General features: G+C 50.9%; 2 protein-coding genes across 4 annotated transcripts in view; both read left to right on the top strand.

Moving 5' to 3' along the window:
* Window positions 1–233: 233 nt before the first annotated feature.
* On the top strand, window positions 234–8,886 carry IP6K2 (inositol hexakisphosphate kinase 2). Of its 2 annotated transcripts, XM_042823509.1 has the most exons (6): window positions 234–398; window positions 1,668–1,964; window positions 4,007–4,229; window positions 4,893–5,068; window positions 6,572–6,747; window positions 8,102–8,886. In XM_042823509.1, exons 2-6 carry the CDS (start codon window positions 1,763–1,765, stop codon window positions 8,597–8,599), a joined length of 1,275 nt encoding a protein of 424 aa, XP_042679443.1. In that variant the 5' UTR covers window positions 234–398; window positions 1,668–1,762; the 3' UTR covers window positions 8,600–8,886. The 2 variants fall into 2 exon arrangements, with proteins under 2 accessions (XP_042679443.1, XP_042679442.1); XM_042823508.1 differs by lacking the exon at window positions 234–398 and having other exon boundaries at window positions 1,616–1,964.
* Window positions 8,887–13,926: 5,040 nt separating this feature from the next.
* Window positions 13,927–21,210, top strand: part of NCKIPSD (NCK interacting protein with SH3 domain) — a 35,057-nt gene continuing 27,773 nt past the window's right edge. The window contains exon 1 of one of the 2 annotated variants that reach the window (XM_042823560.1): window positions 13,927–14,132. In XM_042823560.1, coding sequence (XP_042679494.1) covers window positions 13,962–14,132 — 171 coding nt within the window. In that variant the 5' untranslated portion in view covers window positions 13,927–13,961. Of the gene's footprint in view, window positions 14,133–14,848; window positions 15,268–21,210 lie in introns of those variants that run through there. The other variant, XM_042823561.1, reaches the window with a different exon arrangement.

Raw genomic sequence — 21,210 nt, 5'->3', positions numbered from 1 at the left:
TACAGGCACAGTGAGTTGTCCTTACTGGTGCGAGTTCCCTCTGTCTCTCCAGCCTTCACATCATCCCCACTGAGCACATGGTGTTTGGCTTGTGGAGTTGTTTCTAACGTGCCTCTCCCCCCCTCCTTTAAATATTGCATAACTGCTATTTTTATAATACCAGAGCTATAAAAAAGCTTGCTTTGTTAGCCTTTGAATGGGAAGCTGTGCTGTATGATGTGCTGCCAGACCCGTGTTTTTCAGGAAGCAGCGAAGGAGTGTGAGCAGCCCTGCTGGGGGCTGTGCTTGGGAGCACTGCTGCCAAGTAACGTGCTGCACCATGGGCAGGAGTGTTGTCTGCACCGCTTGGGCCTGTGTGAAGCAAACAAGCTGAGCTGCTGCTAACAAGTTCCCTGAAGGTGCGTTGGGTAAGCAAGGCGTTGAGTGCTGGCTGTGTTGCAGGTGCTTTCTGCTACACGGCCCTGTGTTGGAGCAGTGTCTGTAAGACCGAGCTCCTGGTGCAGCTTCTGCAGCAGTAGGACTGGTGCTAACCAGGAGCCAGAATCACTGCTGCCAGTCGGTGTCTCTGTGTCAAGGGTAATCAGGAAGGTGCTCACAGAGCTGTTCTGCTGTCTTGGAAAGAGCCCCTCTTGCAGTGCCCATGTTCAGTGCCAGCACGGAGCTGTGCTCCCCCATGGCCTTGTGCATGCTGAGCTCTGCCCCCAGTGAGTGCCAGCAAACCTCTGCCTTGCACTGGAGGCACCAGAAGCCTTGCTTGTGCAAGGAAAGCCCAATTGCAACTCTGGAGACGTGGAACTGCTGCAGTTGGGAAATGGCTGGGGTGACACTGAGAGGTCCCGACCTGCCTGTCTACAAGCTGTGTGTCGTGCTGTGGGTGTCTCTGGGGACACAGTCAGAGCACGGTGACAGAATGTGCTGGAAGGGAAGCTTGCTAATTTGGTAATGCTGTTACGCTTCTTGAAAGCAAGGGAGAAAAAACAGCGAAGTGCTGTGTAGTGAGTAGAATATCGATCTGTTAGCTGTGGTGCAGGTAAACATTCCCGGAGCTGGAACCGAACGATCGATCCGTGTCCTGAAGTGGTGCTTTCACTCCAGTAATGCCCCCACGGCCGGGGCGTGCCGTGCGCGGTGTGCTGCAGCCCGCGGCGCTGCTTCTCGGTTAATGGAAAGCCGCCGGGTAACAAAGGAGGGCAAATAAAAATAGAGCCGTGACCTGGAACGCTTTGTGATCCCTTTGAACTAAGTGCGTTGTTGTTTGAGTAATGATCTTCAGACGAAATAAGAGGAGCCTGTTTTCGCTGCAGAAAGTTAATGATTAAAGCTCCTGTCTAAAATTAGAGCGATTTGACTAAAATTTTACGTGCAGGCAGGCCGGGCTGAGCTGCGCTCCGTGACCCCGCGCCCGGCGGTGCAGGGGCGAAGGGGGCGGTGCTGGTGCGCTGCGTGCCGGGACGGCCCGCCCATCGCCGGCATTGCGCAGGCGCGGGAGGACGGGAGCTGTTGGCCCCGCCCATCGGCGGCTGCCATTGGTCGAGGCGCGGTGGGCGGGCCGAGGCGCGGCGATCTGTCTGGCCGCGTCCCGAGCGCGCCCGCAGTCCGGCGCCGGCCGAGCGGCGCGCGGGGCTGAGTGGGGTGCTCAGTTCGGTGCTCCTCTGCTTGCCTTACAGACCGCTGGGCTGGAGCTCCGCCTGCGCGCCTCCGGGACCTCCACCTCGGAACCGCCCTCACGCCGTCGCCTCCCTCTGTCTAATGCGCTACAAGGATGAGCCCAGCATTTGGAGCTATGGAAGTGGAGCACTATTCCAAGGGAGTCCTGCTCGAGCCCTTTGTCCACCAGGTCGGGGGACACTCCTGTGTCCTCCGGTTTAATGACAAGACTATCTGTAAGCCCCTTATCCAGCGGGAGCACCAGTTCTATGAGACTCTCCCAACAGAAATGCGTAAATTCACTCCGCAATATGAGGGTAAGTTACAGAACCATAGGATGGGGTCAGGCTGCTGCTTTCTGCAATACCAGCGTGCTGTGTGCTCTGCTGTCTCTGAAATCTCTTCTGCGTGGAAGAGGTTTTGGGGGTTTTCTTTTCATGTATTTTGATGTTGTCTGAGGCAGGCTGTGGAGATGCAGGGTGGAAATGCTTGCCCAGTTGGTGTTTGGGCTGCCTAACAGCATTAGTGTAGAGCAGCTCTGCTGGTGATAGCCCATATATCTCCCTTAGGCATAGGTAAGTCATGAACAGCTTGCGGATATTTTCAGTAATTATCTGCTGCTTTTTTTGTGGATTTGTAATTAATTTTCACCACTTGTTTGATGTCTGTTTACAGGAATTTGATAAGTTGGGTGGTGTTGTGTGTAAGCTTAATTGTGATCTCGTTTATTTGGGGGTTTGTCCTTTCACTCTCATTTTGATCACAATAAATACACGTTGGTGAAGTGTCTTGTCAAATATTTGCAGCGTTGTTTTGTCATTAAGGAAATGAAAATCCATGGCGTTTAGGTAGGCAAAGATCAAATAGCCATGATGAGGCTGAGTCAGATCTTATGTAGGAGTGGAAATTCCAGTTCTCCTAAACATTGCACTAGTTAACAGAAATTCTTTTCTTTGTTATTCCATCGATGGCTGGTTGGTGATTAATAAATAATGACCGAAGCATTTTTTAACTGGAGTTGCTTTTCATGGCACACTGACTTTAACAGCTGTAGGGTGACCGTTTGTGAAACTGGCAGAAGACTTCAGAGATGTTTCCCAGTAGTGCTGCCTGCGTGCTGGCAGAGACTGACACCTCTTACATGAGTTCTTTGGGACTGGAAGAAAATGTGGTCTTTCAGTGATCCTTTTCAGAATGTAATAGAATGATTGTACCGGTCTGCATGGCTCTGGGGAGTGTGGGAGGGATTTAGGGGATAAGGGGCCTCACTTGGGCCTTCTGTTATTATTTTTCCAGGATAAAGGCCATTTGCTAGCTGGTTCCACCCCCCTTTTTCCTGTTGTCCTTTCCTTTGTGGCAGCAGGAGTGTCAGAGCCTCTGCACCCCCTCCCATGGGCACTGTAGGTGTCAGAGCTGCCTGCCATCTCTCGCCGAGACCTCTCCCTGTGGCCCAAAGATGAGCTGCAAGAACTTGATTTGAGGATAAGGAGAGGGGACTGGAAAATAAAAACCTAAAAACCAATTCAGACATTGTCATGGCTTAAGCACGCCCAGAAGCATGCTAACATTAGCATGGGGGGCTCTGTGTCAGAGCACTGTGCTGGGACTCTGAATGCAGCGCGGTGCTCCAGAGCCTCTGCAGAGGGAGGGTCAGAGAAAAGTGTTCTCAAGGTTCGCCGTCTCCGTGTACCACAGATGTGTTCTGTACTGCATTGTGTTATTTATTTCACAACACTGCTGCATTGCTGCTATCAATAAAATATATACCAAAAAGAAGAGAATGTGTAATTCAATGTAGTGATTTAAGAGGGATGCACTCGGACTAGTTTCACTGTCGTGTGACATCATCTTGTTTTGCTCTGCTTGCAAGTCTTTTCCCCTGGGGTTCTGCTGACCAAATCCTGTTTGCACAAGTGGGTTTTGCTTTGCTGTCATGCAAAAACTTAAAGCTTTCACTGTTTGGATTTTTTTTTTTTGGTGCAGATTTTCACTGCAAGTTGTTAACATGTTTGACATCTCGTTTAGGGTCAGACCAGTCAGGTTTTTTAATAAACATTTTTGTTAATTGAAATTGTCTCCTGTTATTATTTGATTCTTACTTGATTCTGAATTGGAGAGAACAGATTTTTTTTTTTATATTCTGTCATTATGATAAATTGTCTTTTTTAAGGTATCATCTTTGTCTAGGTCTTTTGATATTTGTTAGGTTGGCAAATGAGGTTTGGCCTGTGGCAAGATAGAAACTAAGGACCAGGGTAAGAAAAAAACAAAAGTTGCTGTATTTTTAATGTTGTGTGTTGTATAAGGCTTGCTTATTGCTTCAGCAATTCACAGCTGCTTATGTCCTTTCTCTCTTCAGGCGTGGTGTCAGTGAGCTTTGAAGAGGATGAAGATGGAAACTTATGTCTAATAGCATATCCATTAAATGGGGACCACGATAACTTGGAAAACTTAGATAATTCTGACTGTGAACCCAAAAGTAAGCTGTTGCGATGGACTAACAAAAAGACAGTGTTGTTAGAAAATGAGAAGCTATCTAAGGAGTGGGTCCGACAGCACAGGAAAGAGGAAAAAATGAAAAGGTAGGTTTGAGAGGGAGAGCTGGGATGCAGAGTGTTGAAGCATAGCATTTTTTGCTGTCAAACTGGGATAAGGTCTCCAGAATTCCAGAGAACTCTCCAGATCTCTGCTTTCAGTTTCTGTTCTCATTTCTTTCATCTTTTTCCTGACCTTTTCACTGCAGTCAGGCTCGGCTGTGAAACTGCCCTGTCCTGAGCCTGATAGCATGGTGGCTGCTTTTTGCTGCGATTAGCTAAGAAGGGTTTTCCAGTGCTGTACAAAAGATGTGTTACAACCAAGCCATCATTCCAGTTGTGCTGTTGTAGCAAGCCAGCTTTATCTCTGTTAATAACGTTTTCTCATAATTATGCCTTCTGTGAGCTCTGTGAGCTGTGAAGTACTGAGCTAGAACACTAACCTTAGCAAGGGTAAGGATACCTTGAAGTATCCCTTACTTCTTTGGAAGTAATTCAGACAGGTAAAGAATGCATATGTTGAATTACTGCATGTTTTGTGACTAATTTACCTGTATGCTAATTGTCTGACTGTACAGAAAGAGGGAAAAAACTAGTGCTAGCTGTTAGAGAAAGCAAGTAAAATAGACCTCACTGGGTGTAACTTTATAAACTAAGTGTTCATTGTTGCTTCACTTCTAATCTAATCTAATGCTTTATTCTGTTTTCTAGTCATAAGCTAGAGGAAGAGTTTGAGTGGCTGAAGAAATCTGAAGTTTTGTATTATACTGTAGAGAAAAAAGGAAATATTAGTTCACAGCTTAAGCAGCATAATCCTTGGAGCATGAAATGTCACCAGCAGCAGTTACAGCGGATGAAGGAAAATGCAAAACACCGAAATCAGTACAGTATCCTTTCCTGAAGATGGAATGGGTAGGGCTCTGCTTTTTATTTCTTGCACATGACAGATAAAAATTTAGCCAGGCTTAACTCCAACCCAGGGATCTTTGTGAAGCAGTCACTTACATGGTGACTTGGAAGGGATTGCCAGCACTTTCCAGGATGCAGGCTTTTCCAGCGTGCTGTGAAGTAGTGAGGGTAGGAAATCCAAGTAACTTCTGCAGACTGGGACTTAGTTAATGGAAAGGCTTTAGAGCGTTTGGGATCTTCCACAAAACAGACTTACTAATGTAAGCTTTTGGAGGAGGGGAGAGTTAAGTGACTCTTTTTTCCCTTGGTGGGAGCCATTACTGTGATCAGTACTGAGGATCCCAAAAACTAGTTGCTGCTTTCCCTTCTCAGCAACTTCTCAATGTTGCCTGAAATACAGGGTGGGATGGTCTGATAGAGTGGTCTGCTTTTGATAGTCTCCTTACAGTGAGCCTTTCTGATAAAGACAAGCTGAATATAAACTGTCAGGATGGCAGCATGAGAAAAAAGCAGCGACTACATGAAAGCTGAGGCACGCTTCTGTGCTCTGCAGCTTCAGGCAGAGCATAGCAACGTGTCCAGAACAGGACAGTGAAGCTGTGAGGGGCCTGGAACGCAGGTTTTATGAGGAGCAGCTGAAGGAGCTGGGGTTGTTCAGTTGAGCAGAAGGAGCTGGGGTTGTTCAGTTTGCAGAAGAAGAGGCTCGTCTCTCTGCAGCTGCTTGAACGAAGGCTGTGGCAAGTTGGGGTCTGGCTCTGCTCCCACATAACTAGCCATAGGACAAGAAGTGGTGGCCTTGAGTTGGAAGGCATTCCAACTTGTTCACTGTAGGAAACCTTTATTCTCTGAAAGAGTGGTGGTGGGTGAGCAGTTGGACTGGATGATCTTGGAGGTCTTTTCCAACCTTGGTGCTGTTTCTGTGGCTGGGGGAGGTCCTGCTATATGCAGGCTTGCATGCAGCCAGTAAATCCTGCCAAAATACTGATACCTGTATGCTTTGGTAAGCAAATCCCTGTGTGTGAGGAGTTCTGGTGAATGAATTACCAGAACATCTCAGTGACTAATAAACTGTTCAGAGTGAGAGAAAGTACTTTGTGGCTGCGCAGAGTTGTCACTGCTTCACTGCAGGTGGCTGATAAATTACCTGGGAAGTGTGTGATATTTCAGAAGCAGACCTTGTGTTCTGAGGTATTTATGGGCTGTACTTTGAATCTGTAGCTTGTCTGCCAGATTTTGTGACCTCAATTACATTTTTCCCGCTTACTGCAAATGAACAAAGAAATCACCTGTCATTTATCTTCTCTAGAGACCAGTATAACTAGGAGTAGGTAAGTAATACCAGGTGTTTGCAACTGAGTTTTGATAGGCTGCTGTTTAGTGGGCATGATTACGATTGGAATTACGGCACTGACATGGCTGTGGTAGCGGTTTTGAAGTCCTGTGGCTGTACTGTGAGGATGGTTCCTTAACTAGCACTTCAGAATTCATTTTGCTGGAAAACCTGACATCTCGCTATGAAGTACCGTGTGTGCTGGACCTCAAAATGGGAACCCGGCAGCATGGAGATGATGCATCAGAGGAGAAGAAGGCGAACCAAATCCGTAAATGTCAGCAGAGCACATCAGCTGTTATTGGAGTCAGAGTTTGTGGCATGCAGGTGAGAGGAAAGTGAGTTGCGTGTAAGGCAACTGACGAGTACCTGTTTCTGATTGTGTCTTTTACCTTCATTTCTTGCTTCATCCTTTGTGTTGTTGTCCTTGAGATGCTGTGCTTCATTTCGAGCAGTGAGGGGAATGAGGCTTTTGTGAATGACTTCCCAGTGGAAGGTGGCAGCTCCTGCATCACAGGGAAAGTGTTCTCTGAGCAAGAAAGTTCTTAGGTGCAGGCTCCTGCACCATAAGAGTAATTGAAAATTGTGTAGTAAAATTACTGATTTGATTAACATCTCAGGATAAGCAAGATAAGTGTAAGAAACAGTTGAGGAGGTCTCCTGGAACATGCATTGTGAATAAAACATGGAAATTAGCCAAGATTTTAACTAGCATCAGTTCTGTCTTGCAGACTATGAAAAGCTGTAGATCTTTCTGTTTAAAGTAGGCTTGTTGTGAAGTGGGTTAGAAAGTGTGGTAAGAGTAGGGGCTGAATGAGATCTGTGCATGGACTTTCACCCAAGTTTTTTGTTTACTTGTTTCTGTATTTCCTAGAGTGACAAGTGGGAAAGAGCTTGTTTGTTTCTGAGGCTTTCCCGAAGCCTCTCCTCCCATCCAACAGATTCTGGGAATGCCAGCAGTGTTTGCTGGGACTTGTTCCACAGCACGACTCTTGGCATGATTGGTGTTCAGCTCACTGTTGAAATTCTGAGAAAAGCACGAGGCAGCTCCCACACTTTTGTTTCTGCCTTTTAACCACACTGCAGGGATTTGAGCTGGCTGGTTTGCCTTCCAGTACAGACCTGTGGTGGAAAACAAGGAGGAGCTTTAGAAGCACCTCTCGTGTTTACTTTATGGAGTTGTTTTGGCATTTTTTCTGTGCACTGTGTTGAGTGCTTTCCCGTAGGAAGAATCTTCCTGCAGGAGAACCTCCAACTTCTTGGAAATACGGAGATGTATGGTGGCACACCTTGCTTTTCTGAAACAGGGTTTGCTGTCCTGTTCTGAGCTCAGCATCCTGGGAATGAAGTGGTGTGCCTGTGAGCAGAGGCAGGTGGTGTCCGAGTGGCTGCAGTACAAGTTGTATCTTGCACGGAGATCTTGGCCGCAGCTTTCCTAATCTCGCTTGAACTCCCCAATCATACATTCCAAGTGGAAAAGCTCAAATGTAAACTGAAATACTTTTCCACTTCCTCTGAGCCTCGAAGTTCCGTAGCCACTGCTGGCTGTTGTTGCAAACAGTTTCTGCAAGAGCGGTGTTGAGAGCGGCGTATCATCGTGTAAGAGCTTTCCATAGCAGCCTTCTCAGCAGTGCCAGCAATTCTAACTCCTCTTTTCTCTTGTGTGTGCTTGAATACACAGGTGTACCAGGCAGGCACTGGCCAGCTGATGTTCATGAATAAGTACCATGGGAGAAAGCTCTCAGTCCAAGGATTTAAAGAAGCACTTTACCAGTTCTTTCATAACGGCAAATACCTGCGCAGGGAACTCTTTGAATCTGTTATTAAAAAACTGACTGAACTCAAGTCTGTCCTGGAGAAGCAGGAGTCCTACCGCTTCTATTCGAGCTCCCTGCTGATCATCTACGACGGGAAGGAAAGGCAGGAAGTTGCTGTCGACTCGGACCCGGAGGACTTGGAGGACCTTTCAGAGGAGTCTTCGGATGAGTCGGCAGGAGCGTATGCCTACAAACCCACTGCTAGTACTGTTGATGTCCGTATGATAGACTTTGCCCACACCACCTGCAAGTACTATGGGGAAGATAGCGTGGTGCATGAGGGCCAAGACACGGGTTACGTTTTTGGACTTCAGAATTTAATAGATATTATTAAAGAAATAAGAGACGAAAATAGCGAATAAACAGTGTGAATGCACATCAGTAGAAAGCGCACTGTCGTGACTCTGTATTCCAAAATTATTGGCCACTTTCTGGTGGTAGGAATCCTTACAGGCTCTGCAGGGATGCTCCTGTCAGAGTCAGACTTGTTCAGAGGGCATTTACTTATATTGGTGCTGGACCTAGCACTGGCAAAACTTAGTATCCTTATTTATTTTAACTTTCTTAAACATTCCATATTTGATTACTCAGATACCTCTGTTATCCCTGTGTGTATACGTTCCAATAAAATTCTTTTTGTTCATTGTAAGTGATGCTTGTGTCATTGCTGCTGACTGAGAAGGGGGTAAAGTTTTGAGATCTTTCTGCTGGTGTTATGCAAAAGCAGCATTAGAACAGCAAAGCTTTCGTTAGACCACATGGAATAATGCATTGCTTCTGGGCCTCCTGTCCAGAACAGCGAGTGAGAACCATGGCAGCGGAGAGCTGGGGCCTGGCCAGCAGCTGGAGCACCTGCCTCTGGGGAGCAGGGCCTGTGTGGGTCTGGAAGAAGGTGCCTCTGAGGGAGCAGAGGGATGAAGGCTGTTGTAAGCCAACAGTCAGCCTCTAACAGCCAACAAACTGTTTCCTGTTTTGGGATCTTGTAAACTGACTCCTGCTGTGTAACCTGTTTCTATATAAATTTTCCTAATCTAAGATGAGCCAAACCATACGTAAGAAACTCCTACAGGATTAGCTGTAATAGCAGCTGGTAGGGCAGAGCTGCAGAGCTTGCAAGTTATCTTAAGCAGCTTAAAATCTTACTTGGGATGAATAGGTGGGAAAGGAATGTCAGAATGTCAGAAGATGGGTGAATAATTGCTCTAAAGATAACCGAGCAGCCCTACTCTCGTTCCTCTTTGGAAAGAGGGATGTTTATTCATCGAAACACTTTTAGTTGGCTGACTTTTCCTCTTGGGAAGCTTGTAAATCAGCATGACAGTGCAAGAGCAAAATGGTGTGGAAGTTGAGGAGCACTGTTTCTTATTCCATTTGCTCAGGATAAAACGAGGGCATGTTGAAGTGGGGGGTGGTGCTGGGGGTCCTGGCCCTGGCCTGTCTTTTGCTCAGGCTGTGGAAGTGAGAGGGTCCTTCTGTTCCCCTGGGTACCAGCACAAGGGGCTGGAGCAGGAATGCAATGGGCAGGGAGGCAACCTGCCTGCTGCTGTCGGGTTCTGTTCAAAGTCTCTGCAGTGGCCATTCTGTGCTCTTTTGTACTTTTTATAGAGGTTTTTCTTTACTCTTCTTAGTTTGTGGTTGCTTTTCTTGTTTGTTCCACAGTACTAAGATGCAAACCAACAGCAGTGTCAAAGAGCTACGTTTACGTTTTGCACTCCATCTGCTGTTTTGCAGCTGCACGTGGAGATGGAGGGTTGCTGCAAGGAGGCAGTAGTGTGATGGTGCTTCATGCGTCCCTGTGCCTAGCACAGCCCGCAGAGAGCCCTGCTGAACTGCCGCCGGGAACGTGAGCCGGGCGTGCTCAGGGGCTGTTTGCTGTTGGCACTGCGGGTTGCAAAATTCCTTGGGCAGCGATCAGTGAAACTTCCTGCTGTCCTCTGCGATGTGCTCTAGGTGTGAGTCAGAATACCGGGAACGAGGAGCGGGATCGCCTGCAGCAACGTGACGTTTCCTTTTCAGTTCTGCTTAAATGCGATGCCCTCTGCTAATGAGCTAATGACAGTCTCCTGGCAGGCTGCGGTCACCCGCCGCTGCTGCAGCATATAAATAAGCCTGCCTGTGCAGATTCATCTGATACACGGTTTGACTTTGTAGTCTGAAATTAGCAGGGATAAAGTCCTCTAATGGACTTCTGTTACGTACGAACTCTGGAGGGAACTCATAAAATCCGATGAGAACAATCGCATTTGCTCTGATGCAAGCTGCCTCCAGAACAAGTCCTCTTTGTTTCTGCTGCGAGGGTTGGGAGCTGCTGGGAGCAGCGTGAGCCCTGGGTGCTCCCAGAGCCCCTTGGTGCCACAGCTGTGTCTGTGCAAGGACAGCGCTCAGGTGCAGCTGCTGTGTGCTGGGCAGCAGCCCTTCCTTCTGCTCCTCCTGCCCATGGTGGGGGAGCAGGCTGGGAGAGCAGGGACAGTGCACAGTGCTGCCTTTTTTTTCTCAGCTGCTTTACAGGACTGAGGTCAGGCTGTTGGAAGGCGACTCCTGCGCCCGCGTGTTGATTTAAGCCCCTGGGTGTCCTCAAGGGTTAAAGTGGGGGCAGCTGGGACAGCGTGTCCCTCCAAATGCAATGTTATCCCGCAAAGTTCAAGAGCGGGGCTGGTTTCCTGCCATGGTGCTCTGTGCAGATTCCTCGGAGCAGTTCCTCGTGTTCGCAGAAAAGCAGTTACGTGAAGCGGGGCCCCTGTGGGACTCTGGGTACAGGGTTGTAAACGGGTTGTGGAACTCCCTGGAGCAAAGCAATGCTGGGTGCGCATCCCTGCTGCTTGGGTGCTCCTTGCTGCCCCGCTCTGCTTCCCCCCACTGCTTCCTGATGCTCACACTTTTCCTTCCGGCCTCGCCAGGCTCCATAATTCCTGACCCACACAGCAGCTCTGTGGGGCCTCGCAGGCAGCAGCACTCAGAGCAGGGCTCCTGCTGTGCTCTGCACAATATGGGGAGCGCTCCTCATGGAAATGGGTCGCTTTGAGCCCAGATCTGGGACAGGCTGCAGGGAATTCCCATGGGCTGCCTGGATGGAGAAGGAACGTGCTCCTCCAGTGGTGGGCACAGGGCCTCGAGCTGCTCTGGGGGAGCTGCAGCCCCCAGGTGTGGTTTCTAACAGAGCTGGGGTGGAGTTTATATAATCCGGCGACGACAAAGCGAGGGGACAGGGAGCAGCGCTCGGGACTGGAGCTGCCTTCCCTGAATTGTATGGAAATGAGGGTGTGCCTGGGGCCTTCCCAGCTTGTGGCATGCAGAGCCAGCGTCATGCAGAGCCCGCAGCACGCCAAGCACCCAGCCGTTGCCTGCCCCCAGCCGTGCCCCCACCAGATCCCACTTGGGCTGTGTCCCACAGCCACTTCCCCTCCTTGGGCACAGCTCTGCAGGGCTGTTGTTGTTCCTCCACATAGAGCTGGCTGTGAGGCTCCGCCACCCGCCCTTCTGTCTCGGCCATTTCTAGGAACTGCAGCTGTTGACAGCAGCTGGATGTTCCTTCCCTGTGCTGAAGGAGGGGCCCTGGGCCTGGGCCAAGCCGTCCATAGGCACCTCGCACGCCTTGCGCTAGGCTGAGCCTGGGCTGCAGCTCAGCTCTGCACTGCTGCCTCTCCTCACTGCTGAGGGAGCTTGGAGGCCGTATGTCCCTGAATCAGGGTGCACGGTGCTGCTGGGGTATCAGGAGAGCAGAGGCACCATTGCTGCATCCCTGCACCCAGCCATGCTGTGCCCTTGCCCACTGCTCAGTTCTGGAGCCCCTGTGACTTTTCACCCAGATAGAGCTCTCTGCTGCACAATAATATTTGCACGCCTAAAAGTAGCAGGATCGATCACAGCGCTGTTTTGCAACCTGTTGACGAGCGGGCAGTGCGGGATTATATAAGTGTACACAGCACTGGCACCGCTGCCCCTCAATCATATGAGCACTGTTGTGTAACGCTTCCTACCGCTGGCACCGCACCGAGCGGCTTCACCGGGCACCGCTGCAGCCCCACACCATGCGGGCCCTGGAGTTGGTGATGGCCTCCAGGAGGGCTGGGGGTGCAGGGACCTGGCAAACCCAGCAGAGAAATGAGCTTGCTGCCTTCCGACCCTGCAGCAGGGGGCTGCGGTGTTGGGTTTTGAGGGCAATGGATGCAGGTGCCGTTATCTGAGGTCTGAAGTTCGCCTTCAGATGTCACCCACGCATGACGCAGTTTCCCCACCCAGGCCAAGTTAAATTACCTGCAGCTTGCAATTAAGAGCCGTTTCCTAGTCATCAGCTGCTTGTGATGAGCTCTGAGCACTCATTGCCCTGACACACCACAGGCACAGGGGCTCATCCTCACCCTCTGCATTGCGGTTTGGCCACCATCACCCAACTCCTGCTCCAGCTGCACTTGCCATGCGGACATTTCCTCATTCCTCCTACCTGGGGCAGAGGTAGACCTGGCCACCCCAACACGCTCCCCACAGCCCCTTGGCTTGGTGGCACAGAGTCTGTATGCTGACAGATCCATTCTGTGCCCAACACACAGGGTGCCGTGCTCTGCACGGTGATGGCAGTGCCACACGGGACACAGAGCCTTCCTGGACACACTCAGAAAACACATCTGACATTGTGCAGAGCAAGGAAACCTCATCCTGGGACACAAGCTAATCTGTGCGGAAACACAAACCCGTTTCTGTTCCAAGCACCGATCCCCCCCCATTCTTTCTGTTCCCTGCACTGGCACCAGCCCATTCCCACAACCCCTGCCCCTGGCACGAGCACCTGCATGGTGAGAGGGACATACGTACTTTGCAAGCCAGAGCCTTGCCCCATCGGCGAGGTGCTGCTTCCCCGCTGTCCTTACTTGGCGGGCCCCCCCCCCCCCCTCCCCCTCTGAGCAGGAGGAGCAGAGCATCGCCCCGCAGACGGACACTTGTGGGTGCCAGAAGTCAGGAGCAGAGCGCGGCACGGCGGCACCGAGAACTGCAGCTCAGCCGCGGCCATTCGCGGGGCGTTGCTGCCCTCTGCTGAGCAGGAGCCCGGCGGGGAGCTCTGCACCCTGCGCTCTGCTCCCCGCACTCATCGCCCTACACACGGAATCTTGCAACATGCTTCTTTCGTTCTGCAGCCTCGCACCTGGCGCCCCGCATCTTGCAGGCTGAACTCTGCAAACTGCAGCCCTGCATCCCACACCCTGTGTCCCCACATCCCTGTGTCCCCACATCCCTGCTACTTCTTAACTCTGCATCTCGCATTCCTGCACCCCCACACCCCTGTACGCGGCATACTCCGTTTGCACCCCTCCCTCTCTGCAGCCCCGCATCCCCGCACCCGTGAATCCTGCATCCTCTTTTCCCCGCAGCTTTCTCACATCCCTGCAGCCCCCACCGGGGCACCACTGTACCCCCGTATACGTGCAGCCTCACCCTCCCCCCTCCCCCCGTGTTATACATCCCCTGCACGCGCCTGCCGCCCCGCATCTTGCAGCCTCGCACCCCTCCCTACCCCCGCTCACGTATTTGCGCGCCCCGCAGCGCCGCACCCAGCACTTCCCCGCCACGCCGCCAGGGGGCGCTGCGAAGGGACGCGGCGATGGGCGCGGTCTAGGCGGGGGCGCGGTCTCACCGGCGGGGCACGGGGAGGAGGCGTGGCGGCGCGGTGACGCACGGGGGCGCGTCTCGGCGGGGCGGCACGGGCCGGCGGCGCGGAGCGGTACCGCAGCCATGTACCGGGCCCTATACAGCTTCCGCTCGGCCGAGCCCAACTCGCTGCCGTTCGCCGCCGGGGAGACGTTCCTGCTGCTGGAGCGCAGCAACCAGCACTGGTGGCTCGTCACGCGGGCCGGCTCCGGAGAGACGGGCTACGCGCCGGCCTCCTACCTCCAGCGGCTGCAGGTGGGCCGGGGGCGGCAGGCCCCGGGGGAGCAGCGGAGGGCGGGGAGCCGCGCGCCGGGGCGGCAGGAGTGGGTGTCGCACCGCGGTGGCTGCGGTAGCGGAGCGCTCCGGGTCTCGCGCCCGAGGTGCCGGCCGTGCGGTGATGCCGTGCAGTGCGGCTGTGCTCCGTGCGGGCGGCCGGCCGGGCGCGGGGACGCCGGGGTACGGGGACACGGGGCTGACAGCAGCCTGGCGGCGGCTCGTCCTGCCGCCGGGGCGCGCGGCTGGCGTCTCTGTAAGCCCTTAAGCAGTTTACGGGCGCTATTCATTTACAGGGCGAAGGCCTTATTTAAAGCCCCGCGGTGGCAATGCTCCGGGCTGCTGCTGCTGCAGCCCCTTCTCTGCTGCCCGTCGGGCACGATGTGATGTGTGCTCGTCACGGTGGGCAGCCGCCTTCTGCCCTGCGGCCTTCTGGAGCGGCCCTCCAGCGCTGCCCCGCTGTGGTCGTTCTGGTTTCAAAATCTTCCAGGAAAAAGCATTTTGCTTTTGAACTTATGTTTGTTATTCACGTTATGTTTTGCTGTAGCCCCAAAGCCCTCAGAGGTCGCTCACCATCTGCTGTGGGTGACCCCAGCAGTCTGTTGGTCGCCCACTGACACTGAAGTAGAGCTGCTCACGACCCTGTGATGCTCAGTTCAGCTGCGGCTTCCCCGGTGCTCATGGAGCTCAGCAGGAAACAGACAAGCTTTTCCTGCAGCCTCTCATCTTCATTTGGTGATGAAGTTTCTGGAGCCAGAACTCTCCTAGTGGTGCAGGAGGCAGCAGGACCCAAACTGCTGTCCTGCAGCTGTGGTAGTGCCCCATCTGTGTTATTCTGATGAGCTGAAGTCAGCCTGCATGGCAGTGGGACCCTGCATGGGAGAGCATCCTCTGGCTGAGCTGGGCTGTGGCCATTTGCTGAGCGTGAGCCTCCTGACCAACCTCAGCTTTAAAAAGGCACTGATACCAATTAGTAACAGCCCTTTGCAAGGCAAATTAATTCCGCCCCAATCGCAACAGGGAAAATGCAGCTCCTGATTAGCAAGGAGAGCGACTGGCCAACAGGAGTCACCATTGTAAAGCGAGGCATGGCTGTCAGCAGTGCGTCAGGTTCCAGGTGAGTGCCAGCAGCAGCTCTGAGCCCTTGCAGCAATGCTGGGGGGAGCACGGGGCTGCTTTCCTAGTGCCACCCACTGCTGGGAGCATCAGCTTCTTTCTGATTCGCAGGTTTGCCCTGTCTCCAGGCCCTGCTGGCTCAGGCTGTGTTCCCTGTGTCGGCAGAGGTGTTAACATTGCCTGGTGAGGAGGGGAGTGGTAGCTCTGAGCCGTTCTGGTGAGAACATGGACACAGCTGAGAGCACAGTGAGCAATTTAAGGATGCCTCAGGTTGCTCTATCTTTTTCTGCAGGAACAAACAGGCATGTGATAAAAATAAGACTGCTTCACGCAGCCTAGCAACAACTTAGAATTCTCCTCCAGCATAAGCAAATGCACAGAGGCACAGCACAGGTGATCCTGGTTGGATAGGCACGGGGATGGTGTTTCATTACCTCAGCTGAAGAGAGGGGAGGGTTTTGGAAAGGAGTGAAGTGTGAGCTCCCTTTGCTTGCAGGAAACTCCTTCATCCTGATGCATTTTGTAGTATTGACGCATGCCCTGAGCTTACGTGGCTGCTTTTCTACAAGGACAGCAAACAGGTCAGTTCAGCAGCACCTCCTGGAGCTGGTATTGATGTGATTTGGGTCAGAAGGTGAGCAGAGGGCTGTGGCACTGACCATCTCCTGCACTGCCGTGGAGCCCGAATCGCCATGTGTCATCAGTTCCAGATCTGCCACAGCTTGTAATGGGCGTGAGAGCTTAATCAGTGCTCGCACAGATCCTGAATAAGCACTTAGACTAAAAATAAAGTTTTATTTTGGAGAATAAGCAGCTGGTAGTGCTGTGCAGCTGAGGCTGTGTTTCTCAATACATGTAAGGAGTTGAAAAATGAGGCATTTTTTTCTGGGCTGTCGCAATAAGAGATGCTATCCTAGCAGAGCTGCTGATGCTTCAAAATGAAGTTTCGTTCTTGAGGTTAAATGACAGTCAGGGGAATTAACCATTTCTAATTACTGCAGCTAAAGATTGAACATCTTGGCCAGAAGTTGTGCAGTCTTTCACAGTTCTGAATGATTAAAGTAGAAATGCACTAATGGTCTTTGGTTCTTGTTTTTGCTTGGTCATGTATCTTCTGGGGGTCATGGGGATGTGTTCTTCTCACTCAAAATACTTTGATTAAAAACAGTTAAGTGCTGTTGTATCAGATCTAAAAACTTGGGACCTGAGCTCCCACACCTGAACAGCTCTGTGCCTGTTGGTCCCACTGCTCGTGGTGGCACTGCCAGGCTCTGGGGCTGCTGCCCCTGTGGCTCTCCTTTAGGCTGCTGACTTTAAGGCTGTTGTAGGGTCTGTTCAAAATGGCCGAGCCTCATAGACAGCAAATGTAGATATCCTTCCTGCCGCCCCATTTGCAGGAAAAACATCAACTCTGAAATTTAGTAGAGGCTGACTGGAGATGACTGAACTCACTGTTTGCTCACAGGGAAAGAAAGAGTGCTGACCAGCTGGAAAACAGAGTTTGGATTGCTTTTCTGTGGGGGAAAATGTGCTGGTATTAATGACTGTGGAAAAACAACATACAGAAGGGTGAAGGCTTCTTCTTGCTGGAGAAGAGTAACATCCATGCTCAGTGCAGGCTGCGTGCCAGGAAAGGCTTTGATGGGAGCAGACAGTATCATGGTCGTTGGCTGACCTAAGAAGATTCCCTGCAAGGTCTGGGGCATATTAATTCCTGAGGGGAAAGTCAAATCCCATGTAAACGGGTATTTGTCTCTCAGTAGCTGAAACATTGAAAACAGCTGAATCTCTCTGTTAAGGTCATTAAGAGATCTCTGTGCAACAGAAACAACCTCCTCCTTTTCTTCCTTTACTTACATAGCTCAGATGTATGTAAAAATAAGCATTTTTCAGGGCACCCCAGTCACGCTCCCTCATGAAGGATTTAAACTTTGTCGTTCCCTTTTGAGATCATGCATGCATCACATGGCCTGCCAGTCCAGGCCTTGGAAGGATGATAAATTCCAGCAGGGAGAGAATTTCATGAGGAGAGAAGAGCCAGCAGCCTTCATGTGCAACTGTAGCATTAGATAGTCTGTAAGAAAATTAGACTTATCAGATGCTGATGCCCTTTGCGGTCGAAGCTACAGCCAGAATGTTATAAGCCATGGCTTCTGACAGAGCTCTGTGTGCAGGTGGGTTAGGAGATAGGCTGCAGCTCCAGCTTGCTGCTCTGCTGCTGAGCCTGTGTGTGCAGATTGCTTTGTTGCATCTGTAGCTAACTTGTGCTCACATAAGAAGGGAAGGAGCTGCTTTCAAGTCCCTGCCATGTGCTGAGGATCAAACAGCTGTGCCACAAAGCCTGGTAGAAGTGATATTTAATGTGCAAGGAGCAGGTTGGTCCCTGCCCTGCTGCAGAGAGGTGCCAGCGCGTCGCCTGGTTTCACACAGAAGACATTTCTGTGCTACAGAGTGACTGCCACTGAGGGAAGTGTGAAGGATATGGGGCCCATGGCCTCACTGGGGAGAGGAGTGAGGGGGAGAGTGGCCTCCAGGGCAGCAATCAGCCACGAGTGCATCGCACCCTCTCCAGGCTGTGGGTTGTTGCCTTTTGCTGTAGCTAGACAGGGTGCTGCGTGCCGTGCCTTCCTTCTGCACAGACTGCTCAGCTGAAGCTCGTGTGCGTGCAGGCCGTCTGTGAGACACCGGCTTCTGTGCCCGTGACCTGGAAACGCCAACGTGTGCTGGTCCTGGGCTCTGCTCAGCTGCGCACCGGGTTTAATTTGGAAAAAGAGAAAGCTGTCAGAGTGCGTGCTAGATAATTCCAGGCTGTGGGTCACGTCTTGCTAAATCACCAGTTCCACATTCAGGATAGATCTCTTCCAAGCAAAACCTGTTAGTTATTTCTTGGTTTGTTTATTTTTTGCCACTACGAGTGAGGTAGAGCTTTGCAAGGCAGAAATCTGAGGGCAGGCCCCAGCTCACAGGCTTGCCTTGTGTTAGCTAAAAACAGAGGGGTGAAGGTGTGGCAAGGTCCCCAAAATAGTGACCATCCTTGAGGGAGGGGGGGCTCATCGGGGGCAAAGGGTCCTGAGTGCTGTTCCTGCCTGGTGTTTGCTCAGCGTTGCCTGGCTCTGCCTGTCCTGCCCTGCAGGCTCAGCCCCATGCCACAAACAGGAGATCCAAATTGCTGTCGACGGGTTTTCAAGGTTGGGAGCTCTGTGTCAGCTGGGCTCAGTGCAGTGACTGTGTGCCACAGCGGGTGTGTTCCTGGACCAAACAGATGGCTGCCTGAAGAGATCAAGCTGAAGCTCCCCACCAAGCAGACAAATGCAAACCTCGGTGGTTGTGCAGTCTCGTGTGGTGACAGCCCCATTTTGGGTGAGCTCAGTGAGCTCTGCTCACAGATGGCCTTTTTCCATCCCTTCCTGAGAAAAGAATGTATATTAGAAGAAGAAAGAAGGGGTAGCGTGATGTGACCATCCAAGATCAGGTGTGTTGTGCCCTGTTGGTGAGTCTCACTGCAGTACCCTCCTTTTGGCCTTGTTCCTGAGGAGCATCCTGCAGCAATGGGTTACCACTGTCCTTGGATGGAGTTCTGGCTCACCATATGCTATCAGGGCTCGTGTGTCAGGGAAGCCAATCCTTTTTTTTTTTTTTTTTTCATGTGTAAGGAATAATTGCATTAAAACCCAGTACATGAAGTAGGAACAATGAGTAGAAAAGTTCTTCACCTACTTAATGTATAAGCTTAGGGATTTTCTTGAGCCTTGCAGAGTCAGTGTTTGTAGCTGGAGGCTCTTCCACCTGACACTGTGCCCCTGAATTGCTATTCTTTTAAGTAACAAAGTTTTGTCTGCCTCAAAATCACCTTTGTGATTTAGACTAAAAAATGCATCCCATGTAATGGTTTTTGGACTTGATTTAGAGCATGTCTTTGGATGCTTGATGACAAGAGGGGACTGCATCATTGAAATAATTGTGAAGTTATTAAAAAGGCTGTACAATACAGTTCTTTACATCAGGGATGGGAACAAGCCCCTCCAGCATCCCTTTTTGGGAAGCATGATTTTGTCTGTGGTCTTTGGCTCCTAGAAGCCTCCCCCTTGTGATATGGGACAGCATCTGAGACTTCTGTGTGCATGAACCACGTTTGGAATGGCTGTATGCTTGAGCTGCCAATTCTTGAGATCCGATTTAGAAGTTTAAGATCTCAAGGTAACATTGAGCTCCGATCACTTCAAAAGCTTTTAAACACAGTGATACAGTATTGATATCTGAGCGACACATTCTCCCAACAGAAGCACTGTTGACAATGGTTGGTCTTGTGCTGAGTTGTAGATGAACACAACCATCTACCAGCTGGGCCATGTGGTGTATAGAGTCATCTAGGTTGGAAGAGACGTTCGAGATCATCAGGTGCAACCATCAGCCTGATCTACAGGATCCCATCACTAAGCCCTGTGTGAGTGTGGAAGGGCAGCCAGCTCCGCCTGGAGCATTCAGAGGGTAAAAAAAGGGAGAGACAGCCACCATGGGCTGTCCCAGCCATGCGCCCTGAGGGTGCTGTAGCCCCATGCTGGCTCTGAGACAGCTTCCAGCCCTTCTCTGCCCCATGGTGGTCTTGTGCACCGGAGGGTTCTGTGGGCCCCACAGCTCAGCTGGGGCTGAGCTGAGCCCTGGCCGTCTCCTGTCCGGTGGGATCTGTCTCGCTTTGAATGGACATGAAAGTCTCTTTGGAATATGTTCATTTCAATTTGTCCTTGTGCTGCTGAGCAAGATGGAGACTGATGAGGGTGAATGGGGCATGCGAAAAGGTGGATGTGAGAAATCAATGCTGTAATAAGGCAAATGAGCTGGGGTGAAAGTTTTGTACGTGAGAAGCAAGCAGTCCAACAAATCTAGGTTTCTCCTCTTCACTGCCTTGGGCGGTGAGGAAAACAGGATTATGGCTGTTTTGCTGCCTTTAGCACAATGTCCTAAGAGGACATTCTCTTCCCGTTCCAATTTCTTCGTGTTTTCTGAGCCTCTGTCATTTTAAGCTGCAAAAGGAGTTGGGATTATAACTTGCAGCTCGAGCAGCAGGCTGTTTTTTCCCCTCAGATAGTGTGGACACTAATGAATTGCTTTTCTTCCGTGACCCACCTCTTGCTTTGCTGTGGGTGAAGTGTCAGCAAATCCAGTTGAACTCTTTAATCTCTAAGAGGGGGAGGAAAAAAAAAACAACTTAAAGCAACCCCCGTATCTGTTCTTGAGCTGAATTTGGTGATAACAGCAAGTTAGCCTCCTTCCACTGATAAACACAGCTCGACTTGCAATTCTCAAGATACTTTTGTAGGTCAGCGCGGAAACTGTCGCTGTGTCTTCAGTTTTGCAGCCCAGAAAAATCGTGCACTGTCCACCCCCACCATCTGCCAGTCAAAAAGCAGCTCACAAGGCCTCAGGTCTTAAGTTTGCACTTCTGGTGGGGTTTGTGGTGTTCTTTTTTGGTTTGTGCTCTGCCTTCATGGTCACGCACGCAGCAGGTCTAGTTGTGAGTTGCAGCTACAGATCTCCGTGGTGTCTTCATTCTCTCTTAGCAAGAGTTAACATTGGCTTTATCGTTGTCCCAGGATAGCTCAATTGTGTTGACTCCCTGAATTTGCTGTGTGTCTCAGCAGAAGCATCCACTTTACCAGGAATAAATATGCTTGCAGCAGCAGCTCTTAATAAATAAGAACATTGGCAGGCCTGGGGTTTTTTTCTATGGCCAATTAGCATGCTTTACCTCTTGACAACAACGCAGCCTGTGTTGTGTATTCCAGCCCTTCTGGTGCCTTTTCCCTTGCTGTCCTGCACCTGCACCCTCCACAGTCTTTTTATGGTTCTGGGCACCAGAAGAAGCATCATACAGAAATGATTTTTTTTTTTCGGTTGTCTACTTTGGAGAGACTTTGTAAGCATGCTTTCTGAATGCCATTAGCAG

This window comes from Centrocercus urophasianus, unplaced genomic scaffold (genome assembly GCF_019232065.1).
Source record: "Centrocercus urophasianus isolate 14NV4802_14NV808 unplaced genomic scaffold, USGS_Curo_1.0 seq_22, whole genome shotgun sequence".
Classification (NCBI taxonomy): Eukaryota; Metazoa; Chordata; class Aves; order Galliformes; family Phasianidae; genus Centrocercus; species Centrocercus urophasianus.
The sequence above is the reverse complement of the archived record's forward strand: the minus strand, read 5'-3'. Positions and strand labels throughout refer to the sequence as shown.